The sequence below is a fragment of the Peromyscus eremicus genome, chromosome 2 (genome assembly GCF_949786415.1).
Source record: "Peromyscus eremicus chromosome 2, PerEre_H2_v1, whole genome shotgun sequence".
Lineage (NCBI taxonomy): Eukaryota > Metazoa > Chordata > Mammalia > Rodentia > Cricetidae > Peromyscus > Peromyscus eremicus.
In genome coordinates this window covers 110895515-110922450 of record NC_081417.1, presented here as the reverse complement: position 1 = coordinate 110922450, position 26936 = coordinate 110895515, and the positions used below count along the sequence as shown (strand labels likewise).

At 38.5% G+C, this 26936-nt stretch overlaps 1 protein-coding gene across 3 annotated transcripts in view; it reads left to right on the top strand.

Moving 5' to 3' along the window:
* The first annotated feature begins 910 nt into the window (after positions 1-910).
* The window catches only part of LOC131905034 (cytochrome P450 2J4-like), a 36589-nt gene continuing 10563 nt past the window's right edge, over positions 911-26936 (top strand). Inside the window, exons 1-7 of one of the 3 annotated variants that reach the window (XM_059255994.1) lie at positions 911-1096; positions 9541-9564; positions 11315-11477; positions 12572-12721; positions 13222-13382; positions 17087-17263; positions 22158-22299. In XM_059255994.1, coding sequence (XP_059111977.1) covers positions 911-1096; positions 9541-9564; positions 11315-11477; positions 12572-12721; positions 13222-13382; positions 17087-17263; positions 22158-22299 — 1003 coding nt within the window. Of the gene's footprint in view, positions 1127-9540; positions 9565-11314; positions 11478-12571; positions 12722-13221; positions 13383-17086; positions 17264-22157; positions 22300-26936 lie in introns of all 3 variants that reach the window. The other 2 variants (XM_059255993.1, XM_059255995.1) reach the window with 2 other exon arrangements.

Below are 26936 nucleotides of genomic sequence, written 5' to 3'. Positions count from 1 at the left end.
GAGCACAGATCATGAATACCCACATGGTGTCTGATAATAGCACAGACCACAGATATCCACATGGCCTGCAATATCAGCATATGTCAGGGACCTCAGCAAAGTCTATAGTAGCAGTTTGGTCCAACACAGCCTTCTGTTGCAGCATAGGCCACAAACACCATCATAGCCCTTAGAAGCAGCATAGGCCATGGGCATCAGCATGGCCTCTGGGGCAACATGGCCACTGGTACTAATACAGTCCCGGGGGCAGCCCATCCCAAGGACATCAACGTGGCTTCAGGCAGCAGCACAGATGAGGAACATTCACATGGCCTTCATTGAAAACACACACTAGGGACATCAACAGGGTCTTCTGTAGGATCACAAGCTATAGACATCTGCATGCCCTTCAGTGGCAGTGGGCTATGGATGTTAACATGGCCCAGGTGGCAGCACAGGCTACCCACAACTACATGGAAACCTGTGGCAGCACAAGTATGGGCCCAAACATTTAGCCAGCTTTTTTAAACCATATTTCTTCTAAATTCTGAGAACATGCTGCCTGGAAACTGGGAGTAGAAAACACAGTGCCTGCAGGTGAGCATGACTTGGGGGAAGGGGCAGAGCAGAGCACACTGGAGAAGGGTTTAGGAAGTTGGAGACTGGAGGAGATTGGGTAAGAGTGTGGAGGAACAGGAGGCTCTGTGAACATCTCCAGTGTTATCCAAAGCTGAGGAGCTGGGAAGAGGCAGGGAAGAGCAAATGGGAGGGACCAGTAGGACTGGTCTGAACAAAACAAAGGACAAGGGCTCTGGCAGGACACAGAGAGGACTGGTGTGCAAGGAACTGGGTGGAAATTAGCAGACAGACTGTCAGTACTGTCAGCACCAGGCTGTGACCCAGGAGACAGGCCCCAACTCAGACCCTTGCCATGCTTACGACCATTGTCTCCCTCTTGGACACCATCTGGGCAGTGCTTCATCCCATGACTCTGCTGCTGGCTTCTGTCACCTTCCTGATCCTGGCTGACTACCTCAAAAGTCGACGCCCCAGGAACTACCCTCCAGGGCCCTGGCGCCTGCCCTTTGTAGGCAACTTGTTCCAGTTTGACTTAGATGTTTCACAACTGCATGTGGGGATTCAGCAGGTAAGAAGGGGCTCGGGTGTGTGGTTGTGTCATGACCCAATCCTGAGCTGCAGGAACAGAAATCCTGACCCTGGGAGCAGGAGGACATGTATGTAGTAGACTGGTGCTCCCCATCACTTAACCTAGCCAGTAAAGCTAGTTTCTAATCTGTGGTCTCCTTTAAGAGGCACGATGTTTTAATGCCAAAAAGTTCATTTTCTTATACCTGTATGAAAAATACCCATTTTTATATTATTATGGACTGACAACACACTTTGTATGATTTCAATTCATTTGAGTATGTCAAGGTTGCTGGATGAGGCAAGAGTTCATCTTGATAAATAAGCACTGCTGCTTTAAGAAATGTGTATTCAAGTGCCCCTTAGCTTAATTTGTTAAACACTCATCCAGTAAAAAAAAAAAAAAGGAATTCTCTTAACCATAATTTTCTATAGTATCAGTTCTCTCTTATTGATACTTGCTCAATATTTATGTCTGCAGTAGCCATGTCACGACCAGAAGTAAGTAGTTTACAGTTCTCCTTCTCATTAATTACCTCTTACATTTGTTTCACCCAGTCTTCTACAAATTTTCCTCAAGCTTAATTGAGGAGATATTAATATAGATGATCCATCTGAATCTGAAATCTCAGTTACTTATGTGACATTTTGGATGTGTATGGATCTCTGAACTAACTGCTATCCACTGCAGTAAGAAGCTTGCCTGACCAAAGTTGAGAACAATACAAATTTATGGGTAATAAACACAAATATTTCAAAGTCATTTTGACAGCATGACCTTTTGAAATAACAACTGTAGCTTCAAGCCAATGGCCTATTACTCCAAGTCATGTATTTTTGACCATGTTTACAATACCAGACATGACCTTTCCCTTGTGATACATGATCCAGATCCAATTAGAAAGTTCTTGATTACCCTCCTGACCGCCATGCCGCTATTGCACTCTGAATGAGCACTAAATCTCTGAGCATGCTTTTCAAAGATACTGGAGCATTTTATAAGATACATATAAAATTAGTCAATAAATTTAAAGGCAATACATACTCATTTATTTATTTTTCGTTTTATATTATGCCTCTTTCTTAATAAATGATAGCAACAAACTCCAGGAAAACCAATTGGCTTTTGTGTTTTGTTTTTTCTTTTGCCTCCAAAACTTATTTGTTCATGTATATTATGTATGAGTGCTTTGCATGCATGTATGCTTTCAAGAGGAAGAGGGCATCAGATCCCATTGTACATTGCTGTAAGCCACCATGTGCTTGTTGAGAATTGGACTCAGGACCCCTCAAAGAGCAAAGCAGTTGGAATATTTAACAGATAATCACCTCTAGGTTTTGCATATCAGGTATTGTTTATGTGATCTAATTGCTAGATAAGCTCATATGCCTGTTACCTGAGCTCTGCTCCTCCATTCCTTTGTTCCTATTGCCCCATATAAAATACATTCCCTAATATAGAAACAGCAATGATAATTTTAGTTTTTATTTTGGTATCACTGCTTTTTTATGACAATAAAGTTAAGTGTGCAAAGTAGTAACATTCTATAATTCATATGTTTAAAAATCAAGACCCTTAAAACCTCACTAGTTTTTCCCCAAAGTAAAAACATAGTAAGAACAAGAATCTGGATTCAAGCAGGCTAGAGGTCTCTCCATTCAAATTGTTGAAGGCCCATTGGATTAACTTTCCTACTCAAACTCCTTCAGACTTCTGGCTGGAAACTAAGCAAGTTCACTACTGCAGCAGGCAGTGAGACACTTCACCCTAGAGGGTGCTCAGCAGTCTTGCTTCCCACCTCACTTTTCGTGAGCAGCTACTTCTTCCAGGATCCTGACCTGCACCTGGTTCTGTCAGGTGCTTGCTGACTTTCCCTTGTCAGGTAATTGATAGATACCTGGGGTGATAAGAACTGAATGTTGATCTACATTGGTCTGTTAATTTCTTAAAGCTAAACTTACCAAACTTCCTAGCACCTGACATTGGTCTTTGGCTGGGTGATGTTAACCATGCAGGTAGAAAGATCTCAGTTCAGTCCCTAGAACCTATATAAAAAAGTCCTATGTAGTAGCCTGGATTTGTAATATCAAGACTAGGGATGATCAGACAAGTAAATCTCCCAAGCTCACGGACTAGCCAGCATAGCTTTCTTGGGCCAATGAGAGACCTTGACTCAAAAAACCAAAACCAAACAAAAACATGCAAACAAATCAAAGTGCATGGCCCCTGACAAAGATGCCTGGGATTGAACTCTGGCCTCCATACTCTCTCACACAAGTGAACATACACAAAGATAAAAAGAAACATGTTAAACTTTGAGGCAACAGAAACAATGCAACTCTTGTGCCCATTAGGAACACAGACACACACACACACACACACACACACACACACACACACACCTCAATGACCAATGCTTTAAGAATGCAGACTAATAAACCTTCTTACCTATTCCTTATGGAAAAGTTAATTGCTACAAATTTTTTCATTTTCTTTCTAACTGATTCTGTTTCCTTGCATCTTAAGTTTAAGAACCCTGATATAGCCAATCAACTGTCTCACCCATTCAGAGGGCCTGATCCAGTTGGTGACCCCTCAGCCATTGGTTCATAGTTCATGTGTTTCCATTCGTTTGGCTATTTGTCCCTGTGCTTTATCAAACCTTGGTCTTAACAATTCTCGCTCATATAAATCCTCCTCATTCTCGCTAATTGGACTCCCAGAGATCCACCCGAGGCCTAGCCATGGATCTCTGCATCCAGATCCCTCAGTAGTTGGATGAGGTTCCTAGCATGACAATTAGGGTGTTTGGTCATCCCATCACCAGAGTAGGTCAGTTCGGGCTGTCTCTCGACCATTGCCAGCAGTCTGTTGTGGGGGTATCTTTGTGGATTTCTGTGGGCCTCTCTAGCATTTTGCTTCTTCCTATTCTCATGTGGTCTTCATTTACCATGGTCTCCTATTCCTTGTTCTCCCTCTCTGTTGTTGATCCAGCTGGGATCTCCCACTCCCCCAAGGTCTTTTTCCCTCGACCCTCGCCCTTCACTACCCCCACTCATGTCCAGGCTGTTTATGTAGATCTCATTCCATTTCTCTGTCATTGGGCGATCCCCATGTCTTTCTTGGGGTCCTGTTTTCTAGGTAGCCTCCCTGGTGATGTGAGTAGCAGTCCAGTCATCCTTGTTCCACATCTAGTATCCTCCTATGAATGAGTACATACCATGTTTGTCTTTCTGAGTCTGGGTTACCTCACTCAGGATGATTTTTTCTAGATCCATCCATTTGTCTGCAAACCTCATGATGTCATTGTTTTTCTCTGCTGAGTAGTATTCCATTGTGTATATGTACCACATTTTGTTTATCCATTCTTCAGTTGAAGGGCATCTAGGTTGTTTCCATGTTCTGGCTATTACAAACAATGCTGATATGAACATAGCTGAACAAGTGCTCTTGTGGTGTGGTTGAGCATTCCTTGGGTATATGCCCAAGAGTGGTATAGCTGGAACTTGGGGGAGATTGATTCCCAATTTTCTAAGAAAGCACCATATTGATTTCCAAAGTGGTTGTACAAGCTTGCATTCCCACCAGCAGTGGAGGAGAGTTCCCCTAGCTCCACATTCTCTTCAGCATAAGGTGTCTTCAGGGTGAGACAGTTGATTGGCTTGATCTATTTGGGAGGCATCTAGGCAGTGGGACCAGGTCCTGTGCTCATTGCATGAGTTGGCTGTTTGAAACCTGGAACCTATGCAGGGTCCCTTGGCTCGGCCTGGGAGGAGGGGACTGGACCAACCTGGACTGAGTCTACCAGGTTGATCTCAGTCCGCGGGGAAGGCTTTGCCCTGGAGGAGGTGGTAATGGGGGTAGGCTAGGGGGAAGGTGAGGGGGGTGGGAGGGGGGAGAACAAGGGAATCCGTGGCTGATATGTAGAACTGAATTGTATTGCAAAATAAAAAATAAATAAATTAATTAATAAATAAATAAATAAATAAATAAAAATAAAAAATAAAACTCTTTAGACTTATTTTGGTGCTAATGAGAGCTTTGTATTTATTAATACAAAATAATAAAATTATTAAAATTTCATATAAATATAAAAATAAATAATAAATGAAATATCAAAAAGCAAAAAAAAATGAACCTTGATATAGTTAACTCTTTCTCAAGTTGCTATTCATTGCTCAGTGTCTTGTGTCACTAATCCTTGGAATGAAATTTCTCTTTTCTTCTAAATATTCCCTCTGCTAAACCTTGTTCTTTTACACTTCATATGGATATTTCACTCCTACTATTAATGTTTTGTCTCTATTGCTTTTCTTAATCATTATATCTCTTATTTAATCCAGCATTCTTCATTTTTCTATCATTAGTTCCATTTTTAAGCCCTTTTCAGCCTTCTGAACTACCTTATTTTAAAATAAGTATCTTGTTATTTAATTTATATAAATGTTTTGCCTGAATCTATGCCTGTGTATTGCATGCATGCCTGTGACAATAGAGGCCAGAGAGGGTGTTGGATCCCCTGATATTGGAGTTGCAGACAGTTTGGGGCAGCCATGTGGGTCCTGGGAATAGAAATCAGATCATCTATAAAAGCTACTCTACCACTCAGCCATCCCTCCAGTCATGGCCTATCTTCATTTTATACCACTCAGCCATCCCTCCAGCCATGGCCTATATTCATTTTATCCTCCTTTTAAATTTTTTTTATTGACTTAATATTACACAGTGAAAAATATGCCCTAATTTATGACATATTCTGAGATATAATATGGGTCATTTAATTACAGACAGAACTGACACATTTGAGAATCATAAGGCTAGAGATCCAACCGTCAATTGACCTCTCATCTTTATATGGTTGGTAACAATATAAAACTTAGTGATATAATTCTGTTGAACTAGAAATATACATAGGCTATGAGATGATGAAAATACAAAAAGTTATTTACCTTAGTCCTTAGTCTCTGGTTCCTTCTCAAGTTCAAGGCAAAACCTGGGTAGTGCACATTGCCAGTGAGGAGTCCTTTAGCTTAAACCAGATTTTCAGTTGTTTCTAGAACTTCTTCATTGGACACTGAAATTAGAGATGTAATTGATGTTTATTCATTCATTGTTGATATCTCTTAAAAATATATCTTTACTTATTGGCTCTGTACTTATGACCAAAACATGGCAGATTGACTGAGTTGAAATGAAGTTATTAAGGACTATGGATAAAGAACAAAGGGAAGACTGAGTCTAGGCTCAATTTTTAATGTTATGTAAGAGATTCTCAGAGAGACCAAATTGTGTAATTTGATTTAGTGCTGTTCCCATTGGTTCAAGTCTCAAAGTGGTAGGGTGACAGTACATGAAATTGTGGATGTGGTAGACCAAAGATACATGAAGAAATTGAAGTCTTCTGTCTGATATCACTGTTGCAGTTAGAAAAGACTCAGCCAAAGAAAAGACAAAGCTGGTGTCTACATAGTTCTGACTCTTGAGCACACAGGTGGAAGGTCCTTTGATATTGATCACACACTGTCATTCAAACCAAACCATGATTTGTACATTGTGCATTTCATGGACACTCACATTCTCTCTGAAACTACCTCTTTGTCCTCATGACTGCTCCCCATACTCTAACTTCCACTAACTCTTAGGCCCTAGGGACATATCAACATTGATGTATTTGTCTTCAAATGTTACATAATGCCTGGCACTTTCTCCATGACAAAGCTGAGTTTGGCTAGATTACTTCACCTACAACTTATTTGCCATTTCAGAACGATAAAGAAAATCCTAACCACAGAGGAACAGTTATAAAGAATGGAGTAAATCATAAGTATAATTTGTGGGTTGAGTAAAATATCTCACATAGATACATAGGGAGTGGCACTATTAGAAGTTGTGGCCTTGCTGGAGTAGGTGTGTCTTTGTTGGAGGATGTGTGTCACTAGGGGATGGTCTTCGTAGTCTCAGAAGCTCAAACCATGTCTAGTGCCTAACAATCACTTCCTGCTGCCTGTGGATCCAGATATAGAACTCCCCGCTACCTCTCCAGCACCATGTCTGCCTGCATAACTTCACATTTACTACCATGATGATAATGGACTAAACCTCTGAACAGTAAGCCAGCCTCAATTAAAAGTTTTGCTTTATAAGGGTTGTTGTGGTCATGGTGTCTCTTCTCAGCAATAAAACCCTAACTAAGACAAATACTTAGCATTCATTCAATGAGTATGACTGTCTGGGAACAGTAGACTCTTATACTGGCTCACGAAGCTCATTTTTTTTTCAGAGTTACAGTGGGTGACCAGGTCCTAGAACTAAACAAATATTTTACACAGTACTTGTCTCCTTCTTCTTCACAGAACCTTTTGAAGGGGAAGTGCTTTTTTATCCTTATAACTGGCAGTCTGAGACTTGAAAGAGAGCACATGCCCCAAGAGCCCATAGTTAGTTAACTATAGAACTGCATGTTTACATCTCTCCAGATCTTCGGAGATATAACCACACTGAGCCTCCATCCTTGAATATATTTTCTGTATGCACTGATACAGTTGTTCTCAACCTGTCGGTTGCAACCTCTTTGAGGTCACACATCCTGCATATCATGTATTTACACTCAATCCACAACAGTAGCAAAAATATAGTTTTAAAGTAGCAATGAAATAATTTTATGTTTGGATGGGTCACAACAACTTGAGGTTAAAAGACCTCATTGTAGCTAGAGTTTTCCTGCCTGACCCACAGTCAGGACAAATCTCTCTCACCTGCCAGTCCCACAGCTGCTCAGACCCAACCAAGTAAACACAGAGACTTATATTGCTTACAAACTGTATGGCCGTGGCAGGCTTCTTGCTAACTGTTCTTACAGCTTAAATTAATCCATTTCTATAAATCTATACCTTGCCACGTGGCTCGTGGCTTACCGGTATCTTCACATGCTGTTTGTCATCATGGTGGCTGGCAGTGTCTCTGATTCAGCCTTCCACTTCCCAGCTTTATTCTCCTCCTTTTCCCACCTATACTTCCTCCTCCTGACTACTGGCCAATCAGTGTTTTATTTACTAACCAATCAGAGCAACACATTTGCCATACAGAACACCCCACAGCACCGCATCATTAGGAAGGTTGAGAACCACTGTACTAACAGTTAGAGAGCATTCTTTTCCCTACACTGATAATGTAAATTTTGTTAAGGCTTTTGATGATTTCTACAACACACTTATACATAGACAGCTAGAACTCTCTGAAAACTGATGCCTTTATTTCTCTGCCTTTACCAGACACTAGGTTAGTGTGGTGGTTTGAAAGAAAATGGCTCCAAAAGGGAGCAGCACTATTGGGAGGTGTGCCCTTGTTAGAGTAGGTATGGTCTTGTTGGAAAGTAGGTCATTATGGAGGCACACTTTGGGGGTTTCATATATGCTCAAGCCATGACCAATAAGACCACTTTCTGTTGCTTGTAAATCCAGATATAAGGACTCTCAGATACTCCAGAACCATGTCGGACTGCACATTACCATGTCACACCATTATAATAATGGACTAAACCTCTGAAAATGTGAAACACCTCAGTTAAATATTTTTCCTTTACAATAGTTGCCATGATCGTGGTGTCTCTTTTCTGCAATAGAAACCCTAATTAAGACAGAAATTGGTACAAGGAACTGAAGTATTGCTATGACAGGCAGACCATGTTTTTGTTTGAAGGAATATGGACTATTAGACTATTGGTTAGAAAATCAGTTGAATGCTTTAAGTGCTGCTTAATGGGTCATACTAGTAGGAGCATGGCAGACAGTGGTGCTAAGTTATTTGAACCGTGGGCGCTGGCTCAAGAGGTTTTACAGGAGAACAATTTTAGTATGTGGCCTAGAAATCTTTTCTGAGATATTTTGGTGAAGAAAGTGGCTGCCTTTTGCTCTTGTTTGAAGAGGTTGTCCAAGGCTAAAGTGAATACTTTTGGATTAATTCTGTTGGCAGAGGAAATCTCAAAATAGCCTAGTATAGACTGACACCTGGTTATTAGTGGTAACGCTAATGAAGATTTATAATGAAAAGCAACAAGCTGAGCAGGATAAATTACAAAATCTGCAATTTAAGGAGAAAAAGAGCACCAGGAAGAAGAATGGAGTTAAATTCTGTGTTAAAGCAGATAAAGAGATTGAGAAATGAAATAAACAATGTGGTGACTTCAGGCCAAGATCCCACCCAACTAAGTTTCCAACTTGCGAAAGGGAATTAAAGAAAAGCTTAGAACTGGGTGTTGTGCTACATGCATTTAATTACAGCACTCCAGAGGTAGAGACTGGCAGATCTCTGAGTTTGAGGCCATCCTGGTCTATAGATAAAGTTCCAGAACAAGCAAGCTTAGGCAGTGAAGGAATCATTGAAAATAGAAAGCTGGAAAGATGTAATTGAATAAGGAGGGTAGGTTACCATCCCAGCAAGCAGCAGAATTGGGCAGCTTTGGCCATATGGTTCTGGCTTTAGAGTCAAGGATAGGAGAAATGGACTATGAATATTGATTCCACATTTAAAGTAAGCCACTGAGGCCAGGCATGTGTCAGGGGTGTCACTCCATGGAGGCCTTTCATAAAGCTGTCCATTTGAAAACTCGATAGCCCTGGAAAACCCAAGATGTTGGAACACCAGAGATATGGATACCTGTCAAGAAGAATTGCTGACAGGGAGTGGAACCAGCCCAAGACAAAGAAGAGTGTTGCAGTCAAAAAAGCTGAAAGGAGTTGAAGATCTGAAGAATACTTTGACATCAGACATGGAGATGCAGAGTTTAGAATTTGCCCAGCAGGTTTTTCATCTGGCTTTGCTCCAATATTTCTTTACTTTTATGCCTTCCCTACATTTTGGAATGGTAGTGTATGTCCTGTGCTGTTACATGATGGAAGTATGTGATCTGCTTTTTGATATTGATCTTACAGGGTATTACAGTTAAGAGATTACATGAATCTCAGAAGAGACTTTAAATTTTAGACTTGTAAATGAGTTTCAGTCTATTATAGACTATGGGGACTTTTGAAATTGGACTGAAAGTATTTTTGCATTATGGTATGGCTTTTAGCCTTTTGGGTTCAGGAAGTGGAATGTGATGGTTTGAAATAGAATGTCCTCCAATGGGAGTGGCACTATTAGAAGGTTTGGCATTGTTAGAGTATGTGTGGTCTGGTTGGAAGAAGTATGTCACTGTGGAGGCAGGCTTTGAAGTCTCACACATGTTGAAGCCATAACCAATGAGACAGAGCATTTCCTGTTGCCTGTGAGTCAAAATGTAAGTACTCTCAGCTACTGCTCCATGTTTGTTTGCACATTACCATGTTGCACCATGGTGATAATGGACTAAACATCTGAAAGTGTAAGCTACCTCATTTAAATGTTTTTCCTTTATAAGGGTTGCTGTGTCCATGGTGTCTCTTCCGAGATATAGAAACCCTAAAATAATTAGAGACCTTGCTTTTTTTAAAAACACTTATATCTTCATGATTTAGTTTAGGGAAACATTGATTCTCACACAATCCTTACTGGTGAATGCAAGAATAAAAGTTTAAGAGGAAACTTCAAATTCTAAAGTGAGTTTGAATTTGGTAGAGTGAATAATATTAGGAGGAAAGTACTGTAACATTCTTCTTACACCAAGATAACTTTTCCACACACAGGTGCATGAACTCCCTTCAGTGTTATTCTCATTTTTACACATGTACATCTCATATCTAGCAGATGCTGAGTAAACAGCATTATCCTCTGGATAAACAGATATTTGATTTTATAAGAAGTCCATGCAAGATGTAAAAAACACGCACCAACCTTCTTCAGCCCTTGACAGGTCACATGTGTCTTATTTTCTGCCATCGGTAGACTTGGGAAGCATCAGAGGAGACATTTCATATTTTTTGTCACTTACGTGCTTATACATTCCTTTAAGAGTATATGATAGATACCCACACAATTCATACTTACATATATAAATGATATTTTAAAGAGTAAACTTCTTTATTGAATTTGAATTTAATTCAGAGACAGAGAAAACCTTTTCACAAACAATTCCACAGACCAAGGTGCATCCCTCTATTCATATTAACATAGAGACCTCTCAACACAGTGTCATTAGGCACATACATGTCTGCCATCCCTTGACACACTGACACAGTCACACTTAACTATGGCTATTGAAATGTTTTTCAGCTTGCGAAGAAGTATGGAAACCTAATTAGCCTGGATTTTGGTAACATCTCCTCAGTGGTCATAACTGGAATGCCCTTAATCAAAGAAGTTTTAACTCACATGGAACAAAACTTTTTGAAACGCCCCATGATGCCTCTCAGAGAACGAGTCTTTAATAACACTGGTAAGTTTGATTGGCAGCACTGTTGACTTTAGTAGGTTATTCAAAATAAAAAAAAAACATGAATTTTGATTGAAAATGGGACACATATTGGTTAGGAGAGGTTCCAGGTAGAGCTGCATGGAGGGAGTGAAAAAAATATATAAATAAGATGTACTGAACATGTATGAAATTTTTAAAAAGAAAGAAGAACAGATAATATTGCTTATAATAAATTATAAGATGTGTGTATGTGATGTTAAAGGTACCTCTATATAGAGTTCCTGTTCTGCCTTCTCATTGGTTGTAAACCCAACCACATGACCGCCTCATTATGGCCTGTCTGTATAGGCCTCCAGGTTTTTTATGATTGGTATTGAAATTAAAGGCATGTGTATCCAATACTGGCTGTATCCCTGAACACACAGAGACTTACCTAGCTCTGCCTACCAAGTGCTAGGATTACAAGCGTACGCCACCACTGCCCTGCTTTCCTATGGCTTGCTAATAGCTCTGACCCCCGGGCAACTTTATTTATTAACATACAAATAACATTTTAATACAAATAAAATATCACCATATACTCATCCTTCTTAACTTCATGAGTCACATTGTCATCTGTTTAAATCTGTGTTTGCTAGAACTTCTTCTATAATGCCTTTGTTGCTTTGTTAGTAATGTGTGCCTTGTCCTATCCATGAGTACATTCCTGGTACTCACTGTGACATAAATGGACATATTTCTACTAATCAATTTGGGGCTTTAGAACCAGTAAAACTTGAACAACACCTGGATGTCCACCTACTTGTTGCCTTTCAAAGATTACTTTAAATTTATTCTCATACCTCAGTGTTGAAATGGACACTTTGCTAGTTGGTGATAAACTTGTTTAGTTTCTATCAGTACAAAGTTGTATAATACATAAGAAGTACTTACTAAACTATGTCCTGTTTCAAGTCACCAGAACATGTTAGTCACTTGCATTGAGATATCTATAGACAGCTATCAATTCACTTATTGGCCTTTTTTTTCCTCTGTACACATGTCTTAATGTAACAGTTTTTCTGGTACTTTTAACCACAATCACAATGCCATAATGCTGAATCTCTTTTTTCCAGGATTGCTCATGTCTAGTGGCCAGACATGGAAGGAGCAAAGAAGGTTCACACTAATGACACTCAAGAACTTTGGATTAGGGAAGAAGAGTTTAGAACAGCGCATACAGGAGGAGGCCCTCCACCTTGCAGATGCCATAGGAAAAGAGGAAGGTGAGTCCTTTACAGGGCAGTGCAGGAGGCTGCATCCCTTTCATTCATTCATTGAACAGATTCTTATTAATTGTCTAAATTCTAGTCTTGGGTCTGCACTGTGCTAGGTAGGCACTGAGGACTGAACAGTGAACATCTAGCCAAGCCCTTGCCCCAGGAGTTCTACAGCTAAGCAAACAAATGGGTCATTAAACAAATTGTTGAACTTAAAGTTTGGTTTTCTATGTGACTTCACAGATTATCGACAAAGTCCTTGAATTGTGCCAGGCCCCCTGTAGAGGGATGTAGCCAGAGATTTTCATATGATGCTCTATTGTGCATATTTTATATCACACGGTGTAGAATCTTTGTAAAAAGAGAAAGAAGAAGAAGTAAGACAGAATGAAGGAAGGAATGAAGGAAGGAAAGAAGGAAGGAAGGAAGGAAGGAAGGAAGGAAGGAAGGAAGGAAGGAAGAAAATCAATATCTTTGAAAGACACATTACCTCTCCATACCTCCAGGACATCCTTTTGACCCTCACCTCAAGATCACCAATGGAGTTTCCAATGTCATTTGCTCTATCACCTTTGGGAAGCGCTTTGAGTATGACGATGGTCAGTTTCAGGAGCTGCTGAGGTTATCAAATGAGGTCATATATTTGGAAGCATCAATGATGTGTGTGGTAAGGTCTCTACCTTTGCATATTTGGAAAGATTTTTGGATTAGTAATCACTCAAAAGCAGGGACTTTTTATTTGGGGGTTTTTGAAATATTATATAATATCTTAACAGTTGAATTTGATACAAGCCAATTTATAATATAAGAACTTAGAATATACAATACATTTCTAACATTTATATGAACTATTTCATTATTAACATTGGTACATATATATGTATGTATGAATTTCCATTTTTAAAAACAAATAGTAATTTTATGCACTATGATTGAGCAGCTTACCCAAATCATCCTTTATTATTATTACTTCAGGACTCCTCTGGTATTTTTATCTTAATTATTTTTGATTTTGTGAATTTGGTAGCCCTGAATTTGATTTGAGTAATATTTAGTTACAATTGTCCTGATTGAGTAACTGTTCTTTATTAATTTATAGTGCCTTTTTAAAAGTCACATTCAACTAGTTTGGATTTGAAATCTACTTTCACAGATAACAGGATATCTGTGAAAAAGATACAGTTAGAACTGTATCTTTTTAATTTTCATTTGCTTGATGGTAGTTTATTTTCTCTATAGTAACTCTCGGTTTCTGGGTGCACTTACCGATAAGGTTTATTTCTTAGAAACAGTACAATGTTAGTCTAGGTCTTTTCATGCAGTCTATTTATTTTCTGTTTGGAGGCATTGACATTTCAGATTATTGTTGAATAGTCCCCACTACTTCACTAATTCCTATAATTTTGACAGTTACTTCTCTGGTTGGTTGAATTAGTGTTAATTTTTTTTTCTTTTCTATCACTGTTGCTGGTTGGCTTGTTAATTGTGTTAATTAAAATAGATTCCTTCATAGTTCAGCCATTTTTTTAGTCTTTCCTGTGTCATCATGATTGACATTACTTTTGTTCCTCTTCTGTGTGTAATGCTTCTTTAGTCACCTTCTCCATTGCTGGCTTAGTAGAGCTGAATTGACTTAGTTTTTACTTTCCTTGAAATATACTTATTTTTCTCTTATTTAAAATTTTAAGATTTATTTTTATTTTATGTGTATCAGAAGTTATTTATTTTATGCATGTGGGAGGTTTGCCTGTGTGTATGTTCGTACCCCACGTGTGCAGTGCCTTGGAGGCCAGGAAAGAGACTTGGATACCCTGAAACGAGTTACAGGATGTTTCCAGCCACAATTTTATTACGGGAATCAAACCTATGTCCTTTGAAACAATAGCCATAGCTGTTAACTGCTGAATCCTCTCTTTACCCCTCATTATCAGTATTAAATAATATTTTTTTCTGGCTCTAGCACTCTATGTGTATAGGATTAGTTTCTTGATTCTATTCCAGAGTTCTTAGACAATGTATTCATGCTCATTATTACTATCTATTGATATTTGAACTCAATATTTCTCAACGTTGTCCTCCATTCCCAATAGTCTTCTGTTTAATTTAGTCTGTTGGTAATGTTTTCCATTGTGTGTTTTTATTTGACTCCTCAAGCTGTTTATATCTTAACATTTTCATTTTCTTCTTCAAAATTTGTTTCTTTGCTGCATGTATCTTCCATGTTACTGACCTATTCAACCATGTTACTGATTTTCTCATTGTTTCTGTTGTCTTTTTTCTTTACTTTCCTGACTTTCCAGTCCATGTCCTGTATAGAATTCATTTGACTATTTGCATGCTCTTTTAGGCCACTGATCATTTCTATAAGAAAACTTTTTAATTCTTCATGTATCACTTACCTTGTTTTTAATACCTTTGAGTTCATTTGTTCAGTGGGTAATGATTTTTAGTGCATCCTCCCAGCTTGTATTTTCATATTTATTGTGTTTCTGTGCTAAGGGTTATGTTCACTTGGACATCTCTTTCAGAATGTGTAGAGGTAACAGTTGTGGATGTTTTAGATTTAGCATACAGGGGCTACACAAAGGCTCCAGAGAGAATGAATCTGAAGAATACTTTGTGGTCCTGTCAAAGTTTATTTTCTCTTTAAGGCCTTCTGTTTCCATGCATCCACCTCTCTATGATATACCCCAAAGTGGAGTTATTCACACTTACCTTCTTCCCACAAGCACTTTCTCCGCAAGTCCAGGAATGCTCTCACTAAAACTGATGCATGGATTAGCATGACTTTTAGGTAATAAAAGGGGCATAAAGAATGAGACAGATTGCACATAATGTCTACACTATTTTATATTCCTTGTTTTAAACTCTTAGTCACAGTAATTCCAAGCCCATCAGCTCTATTGCTTTCCTTCTGGTAAGCAGAGCCTAGGAAATCAGATGAGTTCAGTGAGTATCCAGTCAACTTCTAGGTGTATGTATCAGGGGAAAATCTTAGAAGGGAAACAAAGAGGTGGCAAAGAGTAATAGTCAAAACACTCTTGACATGGCCAATTACATTAGGCACTTTGATAATCACTGCAAAAGTACATGTCCCTTAATTTTCACCATGTCCCTCTACATATAGAATGATGCAGCATGATGTCTGAAACCTGGTACAAAAGTAAACATGAAAATATAGACAATAATCCACCAGACCTCTGTGTAATGCTTTACATTTCATACCATTCAGTGTGCAGAGAGGCACTTCACTAGTAAACAGTATAATATTAACATTATTTAATATTATTAGTAATATTAAATATTGACATACTTTAATGTTATTAATTATTTTAAATATTGACAAACTTTAATGTTATTAATAATACTAGTAATAATAAGTGTTGACCTCTGTTAATATAAATAATATTAATTTTATGAATATTGTTATAATTGTTATCAAACCTGAAGATAGCAGAAGTTATAACCACATAACTGCCTTATTTTAAGTATTACTGATTTTACACTATGCTATACTGTTTACCCCAATATATTGAAACTTTATTCACCATCCAATTTACTTCAGTAAAAATTGCCATCTTACCATATGGAAACTAAATCATGTTGGGGACACCAGCATTCACAGCTTCCTACACAATATTTATTAGTGTAATTTCTCTGAGGGAAAGTAAATCCTAAGAAAGTATTAGAAAGAGGTGACAAGATGTCTATAACTTTCACTATAATCAAGTAGCAAAGCTCCAAGGAAATGGCATTTGAACATTATTTTCATGAAGTGAGAGACAGGGATCATGCTAGTTTCAGAAATATTGTCTAATCACAATCAATACCAACTGCGTAGACCTGAAAGAAAGTGACCTCGATGTGATCATAGCAGTGACCATGGCTGGACAGTGTTGAAACATGGATAGTGATGAAGATTTTGAGGGTTCCAGCTCTGTAATGCTTACTGGTTCAAAGCGATGTGTCCGACTTAGAATGCAGTGGATGGCTTTTGAGGATTTAAGTCAAGGAGTGGAGCCATGTGAAAACTTTGGCAAATAATCTCTTCCAAAACTATTTGCAAAATGATGTGAGAAGGCATGAGCAATGGAATCAAAAAGTTTGTTAACTAATATGCCACCATTCACATAGGAGAGATGATGGTATAGACCAGGGAGCAAGGAGCTGGGCTAGTGATAAGCAGCCTGATGCCTCATACAGTTTGCATGGCACAGTTGAAACTCCTGCATATGCAGTGGTGAGAAGGAAATCAGAAACTAAAACGACACAAAGTTCCACTAAGAGAAGAGAGGGGAGGACAAGACTGTTTAGAAATGTAGAAATGTTACTCCATTGTGTCTCCAAAATTTTCTTATTTTTCTTTGTAAGCTCTACAATGTCTTCCCATCCATAATGAAATATCTTCCTGGATCACATCAAACAGTTTTCAGAAAGTGGGAAAAGCTGAAATTGTTTGTTTCCCAAATGATGGACAGTCACCGGAAAGATTGGAATCCTGAAGAGCCAAGAGACTTCATTGACGCTTTCTTCACAGAAATGGCAAAGGTGAGGAAGATGCTGCCTGGGTCTTCTTAGAAAAAAATGTAGTGATTTTGTAGTTTGCAATTGATCCTGCATCACATTACCATATATTTAAGGGTATAACATTACACTGGTTCAGTATTAGATGAATTCCTATTCCTCTTGGTCAGTTGAGCTTCTTTTGAGGATTATAGCGATCCCATTACCACAATGCTCCAAATTCTCAGATGGCACTGATAATCCTTTTTTATGGCTCCTACCTCCATCTTCAGGATCAAGCATGTATCACATTTCCTTTCTCATTGTCTTTTTCCACCTTATATTTCCTCTCTCTGGCTCTTTTGCTCAAGCCCCCTCTAATAAGGATAATTGAGGCTAATATTCTTCTCTCTAATTAATCACATCTTCAAAGTCAATTTTAGCTTACCAAATAACATACACAGGTTATAAAAAGAAGATGTGGGCGTCTTTGTAGGTCAATTATTAACACACAGTACAACTATAAATTATAAATATATTTTAGAAATACATAGTACCATTACACCAGGAATATCATTAGAAGCAAAATGTCCACTGCTGTTTTGCATGAGTTCCTGAAAATAGCAGATAGTGGCACTGAATGCCCCTCCTTGACCTTACCTACCAGAGTCCAGCTCCAGATGAAAGCAGGGTCTGAAGATGGGTGTATACAAGAGCGACAGCGGTGGAAGCATCAGAACTGGGATACTTCTTAGTTTCATTTTAGGAGAGATAGAGAGGAAACATATAGGAGTCATCCCCAGTGGTACAGGTCACAGCAGAGGATGGAAATAGTCAGCAGGGGAAGGAATTGAGCCAGGCCATGTTGGTTGGGAGAATCTTGAAGCCTGACTGACTAGCAGCCAGGGTACTTTTTTATTTACACAGAATTTAGTAAGCAAAATACATCCATGATGTTCGAAAACATTGATCATACCATTTTGGGTTTTGCACATGTGTTTCACTTCCTTTTGCTCATCTTTTAGTCATCATTACTAAACTTGACAGAACAGAGTTATCATTTCCAGTCATTTTCCCTCAGGTTTTGACATTATTAATATACACTTACCATTCTTACTCATTAACTCCATAACCCAATTTTTAAGAATCTACAGGCATATGACAGCCTGTTCTCAGGCTGGTAGCTTTGGTTGCTTCAAGGACACTAGATTAAAATAAAATCTTCAAGCCACCCTGGGCTTTTTGCCATGTCCCAAGCAGTATATTATTAACTCTTAGTGGTCAGAGTGCCCAGGAAAGAAATCCTCAGGCCAAAGCTGCTGTAGTCATTATTCAAATTTTGGCATAATACAATGTTCATGTTTATAACTTTATAGAATTTGTCTATATGTCTAATCCTGGCTTTCTCTTGTTCTTTGTTAATACATAACCATAGTGGCTCTGCATGTGCTAACTTTTCTAAGAAAGGGAGGTCCTGATGTCTCACACTTTTATTATCTTTTCACTCTATACTTTGCTCATCAATATGTCTCTAATTAGGGCAGAGTTGTATGCCATATAATTGTCTGAGTGTACAGTGGGAAGAGGCTTATAATCTGAATGATGGCCAACTCTTCTAGCCCATCTTGTTTAATTTTACTTTGTTTTGATTAGCTTTTTCATGAATAAGTACAGAGACAGATGTTTCAAGAATGTCTCATAGCCTCATGAAGAGACCTCTGGCTTCTTTATGTGTCATAATCTCCAAGGCATAAGTAAGACCTTCAAGTAGATAAGGATATCTCACTAAAAGTGAGGAGAACAGTATGTTCAGGACTGTTCTGGGGAAGTTTAGAAGCAGCATTCCTGGGAGAAGGAATAAATGATTCATAAGAAATTTTCTATCAATCCAATATCGCCGAACTGTACAAATATAAAAAGTGCCCCAAGGATGCAACAGGTGAAGATGAAAACCAAAGGTGGCATGGCAGCCATCATGCAGCTCAGCTTTGCTGGATCATTGTCAAGCAGCTGTGCTGGCTTTATGATTTCTGCCATTCAATTCAGATATGACAGTACCACTTACCTTTAGGTTAAGTAACTATACACACAAAAAAAGCAGCAATTAAACTTCAGAGTTGTAGTATTTGATGGGTTAGTCTGAGGCCAGTCACCCTCCCCATATCAGTTCCCACTGCAGGGCAGAGGCAGTTTAACTGAACGCTAGACTTTAACTTCAATGCCTGGTTGGGGCTGATGCCTTCCACTAAATCTGTATCAAGACTCTTCAACCACACAAAAGGTCAGAAAGTAGCCTGTTGCATGTAGGTGTTACCACTACATCTTTGTAACAATACTCTGCAGAAACAATTTAAGATACTGAATATTTATTTTGGTTCACAATTTCAGGAGTTTTTAATCCATTATGACAGAGAAGAAATGGCAGAGCAGTTTAGCTCATGGTGGCAGAGGAGTATGCTGGACCCTGCACATCATTATGTACCAGGAAGCAGGACCAAAGACAGAATCCAGGGTCTTGTTATAACTTTGTGTACTTTCCTGAGGATGGACTCTCCAAAGGGCTCTAACTCCTAATTCTCTTGAACCTCCAAATTAGTCCCAGGAAGTAGGAACCAAGCTTTAAAAACACGAGCCTGTAGGGGATGTTTCAGATTCAGATCGTAATGCTAATTATAATGCTTATTACAGTCTTTATAGATCTAATTCTAAGACTGCACCCAGGGTATGCAAAAAAAAAAATCCATGATGTCAGTGAGAACTAAACTTTTCTATCTGAGGGGTATTAAGAAAGAAACACACACGTCCTGATGGTAACTTTCTTTTTTACTTCATCTTGAAAAATCTGTTTTTTTGAAAATCTCTCTGTTTTCACACAGGTACAACTCTCTCCAACAGAAAACTCTAAACAATATATGAGTCACATATTAAGGGTCACATTGCATTTCTTGAGAAAAAAAAAAAAGCAGAGCCATTCTGATAACACATGTGAAATCATACAGTTTCTCTCAGACTTGAAATGTTATGCTGACCATAATCATGGCAATGCTTGGATGTCAGGCAAGTTTCCTTGTGAGCAGGCAGGAGACACATAGTGTTGGAGTGCTCAGCACTTTCTTGAGGTACAGTGACCTTAAAAGTATCCCAGGACCTAAACATAAACAATTAGTTTGCTGAACCTTGATTCGTGTCAAAACTGAGATTCATACAGAACATCATTTGCTCAAATAATTTGCCCAGAGAGTTATATGTATACTGTTATCATCCAGACTTTAGCAAGTGAAGAACTGGCATTAAATTTGCTTTATACCTGATCTTGGTTCAACAACCAGACACCTGGGAATTTGTCCTTCTGTGATTCATTTTCAGGGGCAACTAGCTCTGAGGTCTAAAATTAGCTAAATGTGTAAAAAGCTGTCTTTGTAGCTGAGAATACTGTTATTTTTCTCTGTCAGCCTGAGCTACGAAAAATATCCTGGTATTATTTCTATTCATCAAAATTTTACAGCTTGAGAAGAAATCATCTTCCTGACCATCCACAGATATATGTTAGCCAAGTAGATGGAATTTGTTCAGGAGATAAACACACCAGCAGTGGAAGAAATACACATAGCTGTTTTTAGAGAAGAAATGTAGTGGCACATGAGAAAAATTTCAGACAGAAGCAAAACAGCATCCATAGGCAATGGCCCCACAATCCTTGCTTGATGTGGTTATTTCATCAGAGAGTTATTCATCTGGTGAAGTGACCTTATGAATATCAGTTGTCATCTGCTGTAATATGCCATGGACCATGGCAACTGTTATAGTCTCAATAGGACTCCAGGAATCTGTATTATCACATCTGTCATAGAATCTTTGACTCACTGAATTCCAGGTTCCTTCGCTGACCAAGTGTACAGTGTTATATACCTTTCTACCTTCTCTTTTGTTTCATTTTCCTGGCATAATAGCAATAGAAGCAATGTTTTATCCCTAGAAGATGAGGCAAAATATTCACCATATGGTGAATTCAGGTGTGAGACCATCAAAACTAGGAGAAATATGAACAAATTGATGCCTCCAGAGAAGGTTGGCAAAGATAATTCTACATTCCAAAGAACTATTGTTAAGACTTGAGAGGTTTTCACAATGAAAGACTAATGAGGGAATAGCACAACTATTGAACATGGAGATTTCGCTTCATTCTTTCTGTAGCAAACAAAAACATATGTTAAGTATTTGCTATATTCCCATATCATTTTCTATGATTAAGATATGTGTTGTTTTACTTAGGGTTCTATAGAGAAACAGAGCTGATAGAATACACACACACACACACACACACACACACACACACACACACACACATATGTTGGTAGATAGACATTGTTGGACTAGCTAGATAACAGCCTGCAAGTCATTCATATATATTGTATATATAATATATAGCTAATGTATTCTAATATATTAGAATATATATAAAGGCTATATTTAACAGGGAGAGTTGAGGTGTCTTTGACCCTTTTGACTGCTCTTCATACCCTTTTCTTTCTACTTGGCTGCCTTGTTCAGCCTTGATATGAGGTCTTGGGCCTAATGTTTTTATAACTTATTAGGCCATGTTTGGTTCATAGACCTGGGAGGCCAGCTCTTTTATGAATGGAAAACAAGAAGTGGATCTGGGAGAGAGAAGAGTTGGAGGTACCTGGGAGAAGTGGAGGGATGGAAACTGCAGTCAGGATGTGATGTGTGAGAGGAGAATAGATAGATAGATAGATAGATAGATAGATAGATAGATAGATAGATAGATAGATAGATAGGTGATAGATAGACAAATGATAGATAGATAGATAGATAAATGATAGATGATAGATAGATAGATAGATAGATAGATAGATAGATAGATAGATAAACAAGAAGCAAATTCTCTAACTAAAGCAATACACACTTTCTCTTCTAGTACCCAGACAAGACAACTACAAGTTTCAATGAAGAAAACCTCATCTGCAGCACTCTGGACCTCTTCTTTGCTGGAACAGAGACAACATCCGCGACACTGCGCTGGGCTCTGCTCTATGTGTCTGTACACCAAGAAATACAAGGTGACCATATGCTGAATGAACCTGGACAAAGAAGAAGGGTGCTCCTGAAAGTTGTTGTTTAGATGGGGCTAGAAGCTTGAATGATAGATTGGAAGACATGGAAGAGTTATGAGGCAAAGTTTTTTGGTGTATTGGGGAAAGAGCATGGCCTTCACCTGTGCTGTCAGAATTGAGATAAGTCATTGGTGCAAATTTTATATTCTGTGCTTTGCAGCATCTTCAGTTCTAGGGAAATACAGAGAATTCAGCTGTCACTGTGATAGATTCCATCAGAGAGTGACACTGTTGCATCTAAATCTACTCAGTCCCTCCTTCCTTTCCAGCAGTGCCTTCCTGTTTGCCCTGGACACCATCCATATGCCTTTGTCAGATACCTGGCATCCTGTTGATGTTACTTCTGTCTGTCCAGACTCTATCACATACACTCTGCATGGTGCCTCCCTACATTTTATTTTCTCCATTGGCATTGTCCTTATTCTTACCTCTAAGTATGGTATTGGGATTTCCTTCTACCAAGCATGCACTATCCCAATATCTTGAGCTTTCAGAAGAATTTCTCAGATATTATACATTAAGATGTTTTATATTATAGTAAGAACCGACTGCCTGGTAATTGCAGCCATGAGCTCCCTTGAGAAATGCCAAAAGATGCCTGATCACCTAGCTTTACACATTGTTTAATACCACACAGGGACTTTCAGCCCTTCAGAATCATTGGAACATCCCATCATTTTTATTGCTCCAGATTACAGAATAATTGATTTATCAGGTGGGAGTTAACAATATTTTTCATAACCAGGTGGTGGTGACCCACACCTTTATCCCATCACTCGGGAGGCAGAGTCAGGTGGCTCTCTGTGAGTTTGAGGACAGCCTGGGCTACAGAGTACGTTGCAGAAAAGGTTCCAAACTACACAGAGAAACCCTGTATCAAAAAACCAAAAAAAAGAACAATATTTTTTATGTTATGGGACATTTTTTAATTGTGGTAAGAATACATGAATGAAGAATAAAGTCACTGTAGCACGTTTAATCAACTATTTTGCCCTAAGATGAAACTAAGAATAGTGATCACTATGTGTCCCACATAGTAAAAATAAGTTGGTCATTTCTTGGGCTCCATCCAATTTTTGAGATAGGGTCATTCACTGGCCTGGAACTCACCAAGAAGACCAGACTGTCTGGCCTATGAGCTATAGGAATCTGCCTGTCTCTGCCTCCCAGTATACTAGAATTGGAAGTGCATGTAACCATAATGGGATTTTTTACATGAATTCTAGGGATCAAATTCAGATCCTTGTGTTTGCATAGATTTCTTCATAACCAACCTCTTTTCTTTCTTGATGCAAAATGTATGTTATTGTTTCTATATTTATTCATATATGTGCTACCCACATTTCACTGCTGTGATAAAATACTATAACTAAAGCTAACTTATGTATAGGAGAGTTTATTTTGACTGACAGAGTCTATAACTACACATGAAGGATGGCAGTGGGAAGCAGGAGCAGGAAGCTGAGACATCACATCTAAACTGCAAACACAAAGCTAAGACAAAACTGGAAGTAGGGCAAGGGTAGAGACCCTAAAAGCCCACCCATCCCCAGTGACACACTTCCTGCAGTAAGGCTCTATTTCCTTAGGGTACCTGGCTTCTCAAGCAGCCCCACCACCTAGGACTAAGTGTTTAAGTTCTACAGCTTATAAAGTACATTTCTCATTTTCTCCTCTCCATTTGGCCTTTGGTCCCTATAGACCCATGGTGATATTATGATGCAAAATTCATTTAGTCCAACTTTAAAAGTCTCCATTGTCTTTAACAATATCAATACTCTTCTAAAGTCCAAAGCCTCTTCTAAGACTCAAGGCAATCCCTAACTGTGACCTACTGTAAAACCAAAACACAGATATATATAATTCCAGCATGCAGTAGCAGAGAATATACATTTCCATTCATAAATGGAGATATACTGAGAAAATACTGAAACACAGCAAGAATGAAACCCTTTGCTGGTGTCTCATGGGTCTGGCATCTCAAATACCTTGTGGGTTCTACTGAATCCCAGCCTTGAATTTCAAAATGTCATGCAATGGACTTTCATGTTCTTCTAATGAGGACTCTACTGTTAGTTTAACCTTTCCTCCATAGCTGTCTGAAATGCCATAAAAAGAATCAAGTCCTTCATTCTTGCATCCCCCATAACTCCAAAGCATGATGATGAACTGACAAGTTCAGCTGCCAGGTTGTGATGGCCCTTGGCCTTTTGGATCACATTTGCATTAGCTTTTGTTTTCCAGAAGCAGGAGAGTTACCTCCTTGGAACTTTTCTTTTTGCAAGTTGAAAGCTTATCTAAAGTCTTACTTTCAGGGAAAGCTTCCCATTGTTTCAGTGAACAGCAATAGGCCTCTCCTTAATGGCAATAATTTCTTTAACAATGACAGCCTATTGTCCATCAGAGGTTTGGGGGACAGCATTAAGCTTTTAGTACTCCTTTTCTTTCCAAGCTCTATATTTTTAATTTCATTCTGCACAACTTTCTCTTTTTAATAATAGACCTAAGAATAACCAATTATAACCATATCACAGATTCAATTAAAATATTTGTGCCAAAGAAATTACTCCATTACTTTTTATCATAGCCTCAGGCAAGTTCTTAGGTCAAGAGCAGAAGAGGCAACCAAATTCTCCATCACAGTATCACATGAGTGATTAGCAACTCAGTTGCAAATCAAGTTATTATTTCCTTCTGAAACCTCATTATCTAGGCCTACACTACTGTCTTTCAGGCTCTTATTAGAATGACCCATTAATCTCTGCTTATAGCAGTGAATCACTTCTCTATTCCAATGTATGAAGTCTTCCACATTTCTCTAAAAATAAATAATATAAAGCCTAATATATTAAGTATCTTCATAGCAGTAACCCCATTTCTTTGTATCAATTTCTGTATTAGTTATTCTTCTATAACTAGATAAAATTCCATGACCAAAAGCAGCTTATTGAAGGAAGAGCTTGTTTTGGTTTGTAGTTCCAAGAAGAGACTCCATTAATGTGGGGAAGCCATGGTGCAGATGGCCAGAGGAGAAAACTAAAAATTCACATCTCAATTAGACATAAGAAGCAGAGAGAAACCCAGAAATAAGGCAAGGCTATGAACTTTCAAAGCTGACACAAGTAACATACTTCTTCCATGAAGGCTACATCTCCTAAAGGTTCCATAACCTCCAAAGACAGTGCCAAGGACCTGCACCAAGTGTTCAGATACCTGACCCTCTGGGAAACATTTTTTTATTCAAAATTCCACAACATGATTCTTGGATTGCAATTTAAAATGCATGTCCACCTGACTAAGTTTTAAAAACTTTGAGTGTTATTGAGGATCAGATTTGATTTCTGTAGCAGAGGCTCCAGAATATGACTAGACATACATGACAGATTTTGCACTCATGTTTATTTTACAATATTCACAGAAGTCAAGATGCAGGACCAATCAGAGAATTGATGGACCATGAATAGATAAAGTATGGCATACATGAGCTAAAGAGTATATTCTGTCATCAAGAAAAGAAGTTTTTTTTTTTTTTTGTTTGTTTGTTTTTTTTTTTGTTTTTTTTTTTTGTTTTTCGAGACAGGGTTTCTCTGTGTAGCTTTGCGCCTTTCCTGGAACTCGCTTTGGAGACCAGGCTGGCCTCGAACTCACAGAGATCCGCCTGCCTCTGCCTCCCAAGTGCTGGGACTAAAGGCGTGCGCCACCACCGCCCGGCGAAAAGAAGTTTTAATAACTACTCTAGCACAGATAAGCTTTCAGGACAAGATACTAAGTTAAATGACCAACTGCAAAATTATAGAAACTGTCCTACCCAATGCAAATGATTTATCTAGAATAACACATTTCTTAGACACAAAAAGTTGAATGAGGGATGGGAACTTGAGTGTATTTATAAACATTAAGTTTCACTTTCAGATGAAAATTTCTTGACAATTACATTCAAAATAATATGTTAATATTATACCACAGAACTAGATCACAAGGCTTCAGAAAGAGTTAGGTCTTGATTTGCAACCAATTGCCAGCTAGTCATGTGATACTTTGACCAATAATCTGGTGGCCTTCTGCTCATCCCCTAAGAACTTGCCTGAGGCTATGATTAAAAGTAATGGAGTAATTTCTTTGGCACAAAATTTCAATTGAGTCTGTGGTATGGACTGAATAGTTATTGGTTTATACACTTAAAAATTGCTATGAAGATCCCAAGATTGGTGGAACACACAATTAATCATAATACTTGTGAATATAAAGCAAAAATAATACAAGTTTGAGGTTATCTGGCTACAGTGGAAGACCTGACCACAAAAACAAAGCATGGCTTTCATGATAATTTTGATTATATACATATGCCCATTTAAGTATTTATGGGCTGTAATACATGGATATACATTTATTTCCCACACAGAAGAAACATTTAAACTATACCTTGTAATGGGCTTATTATACCAAATCCTTTAAACTTGTTGCTGTGTTAAACTGGGAGTGAAGATCAACATTCTCTAGGGTGGTTCTAATGAGAACAGTCTTTGTATCCACAGGAAAGGAAGAGAGAAAGGAGACAGGGAGCCATCTTTTCAGACCTTGTC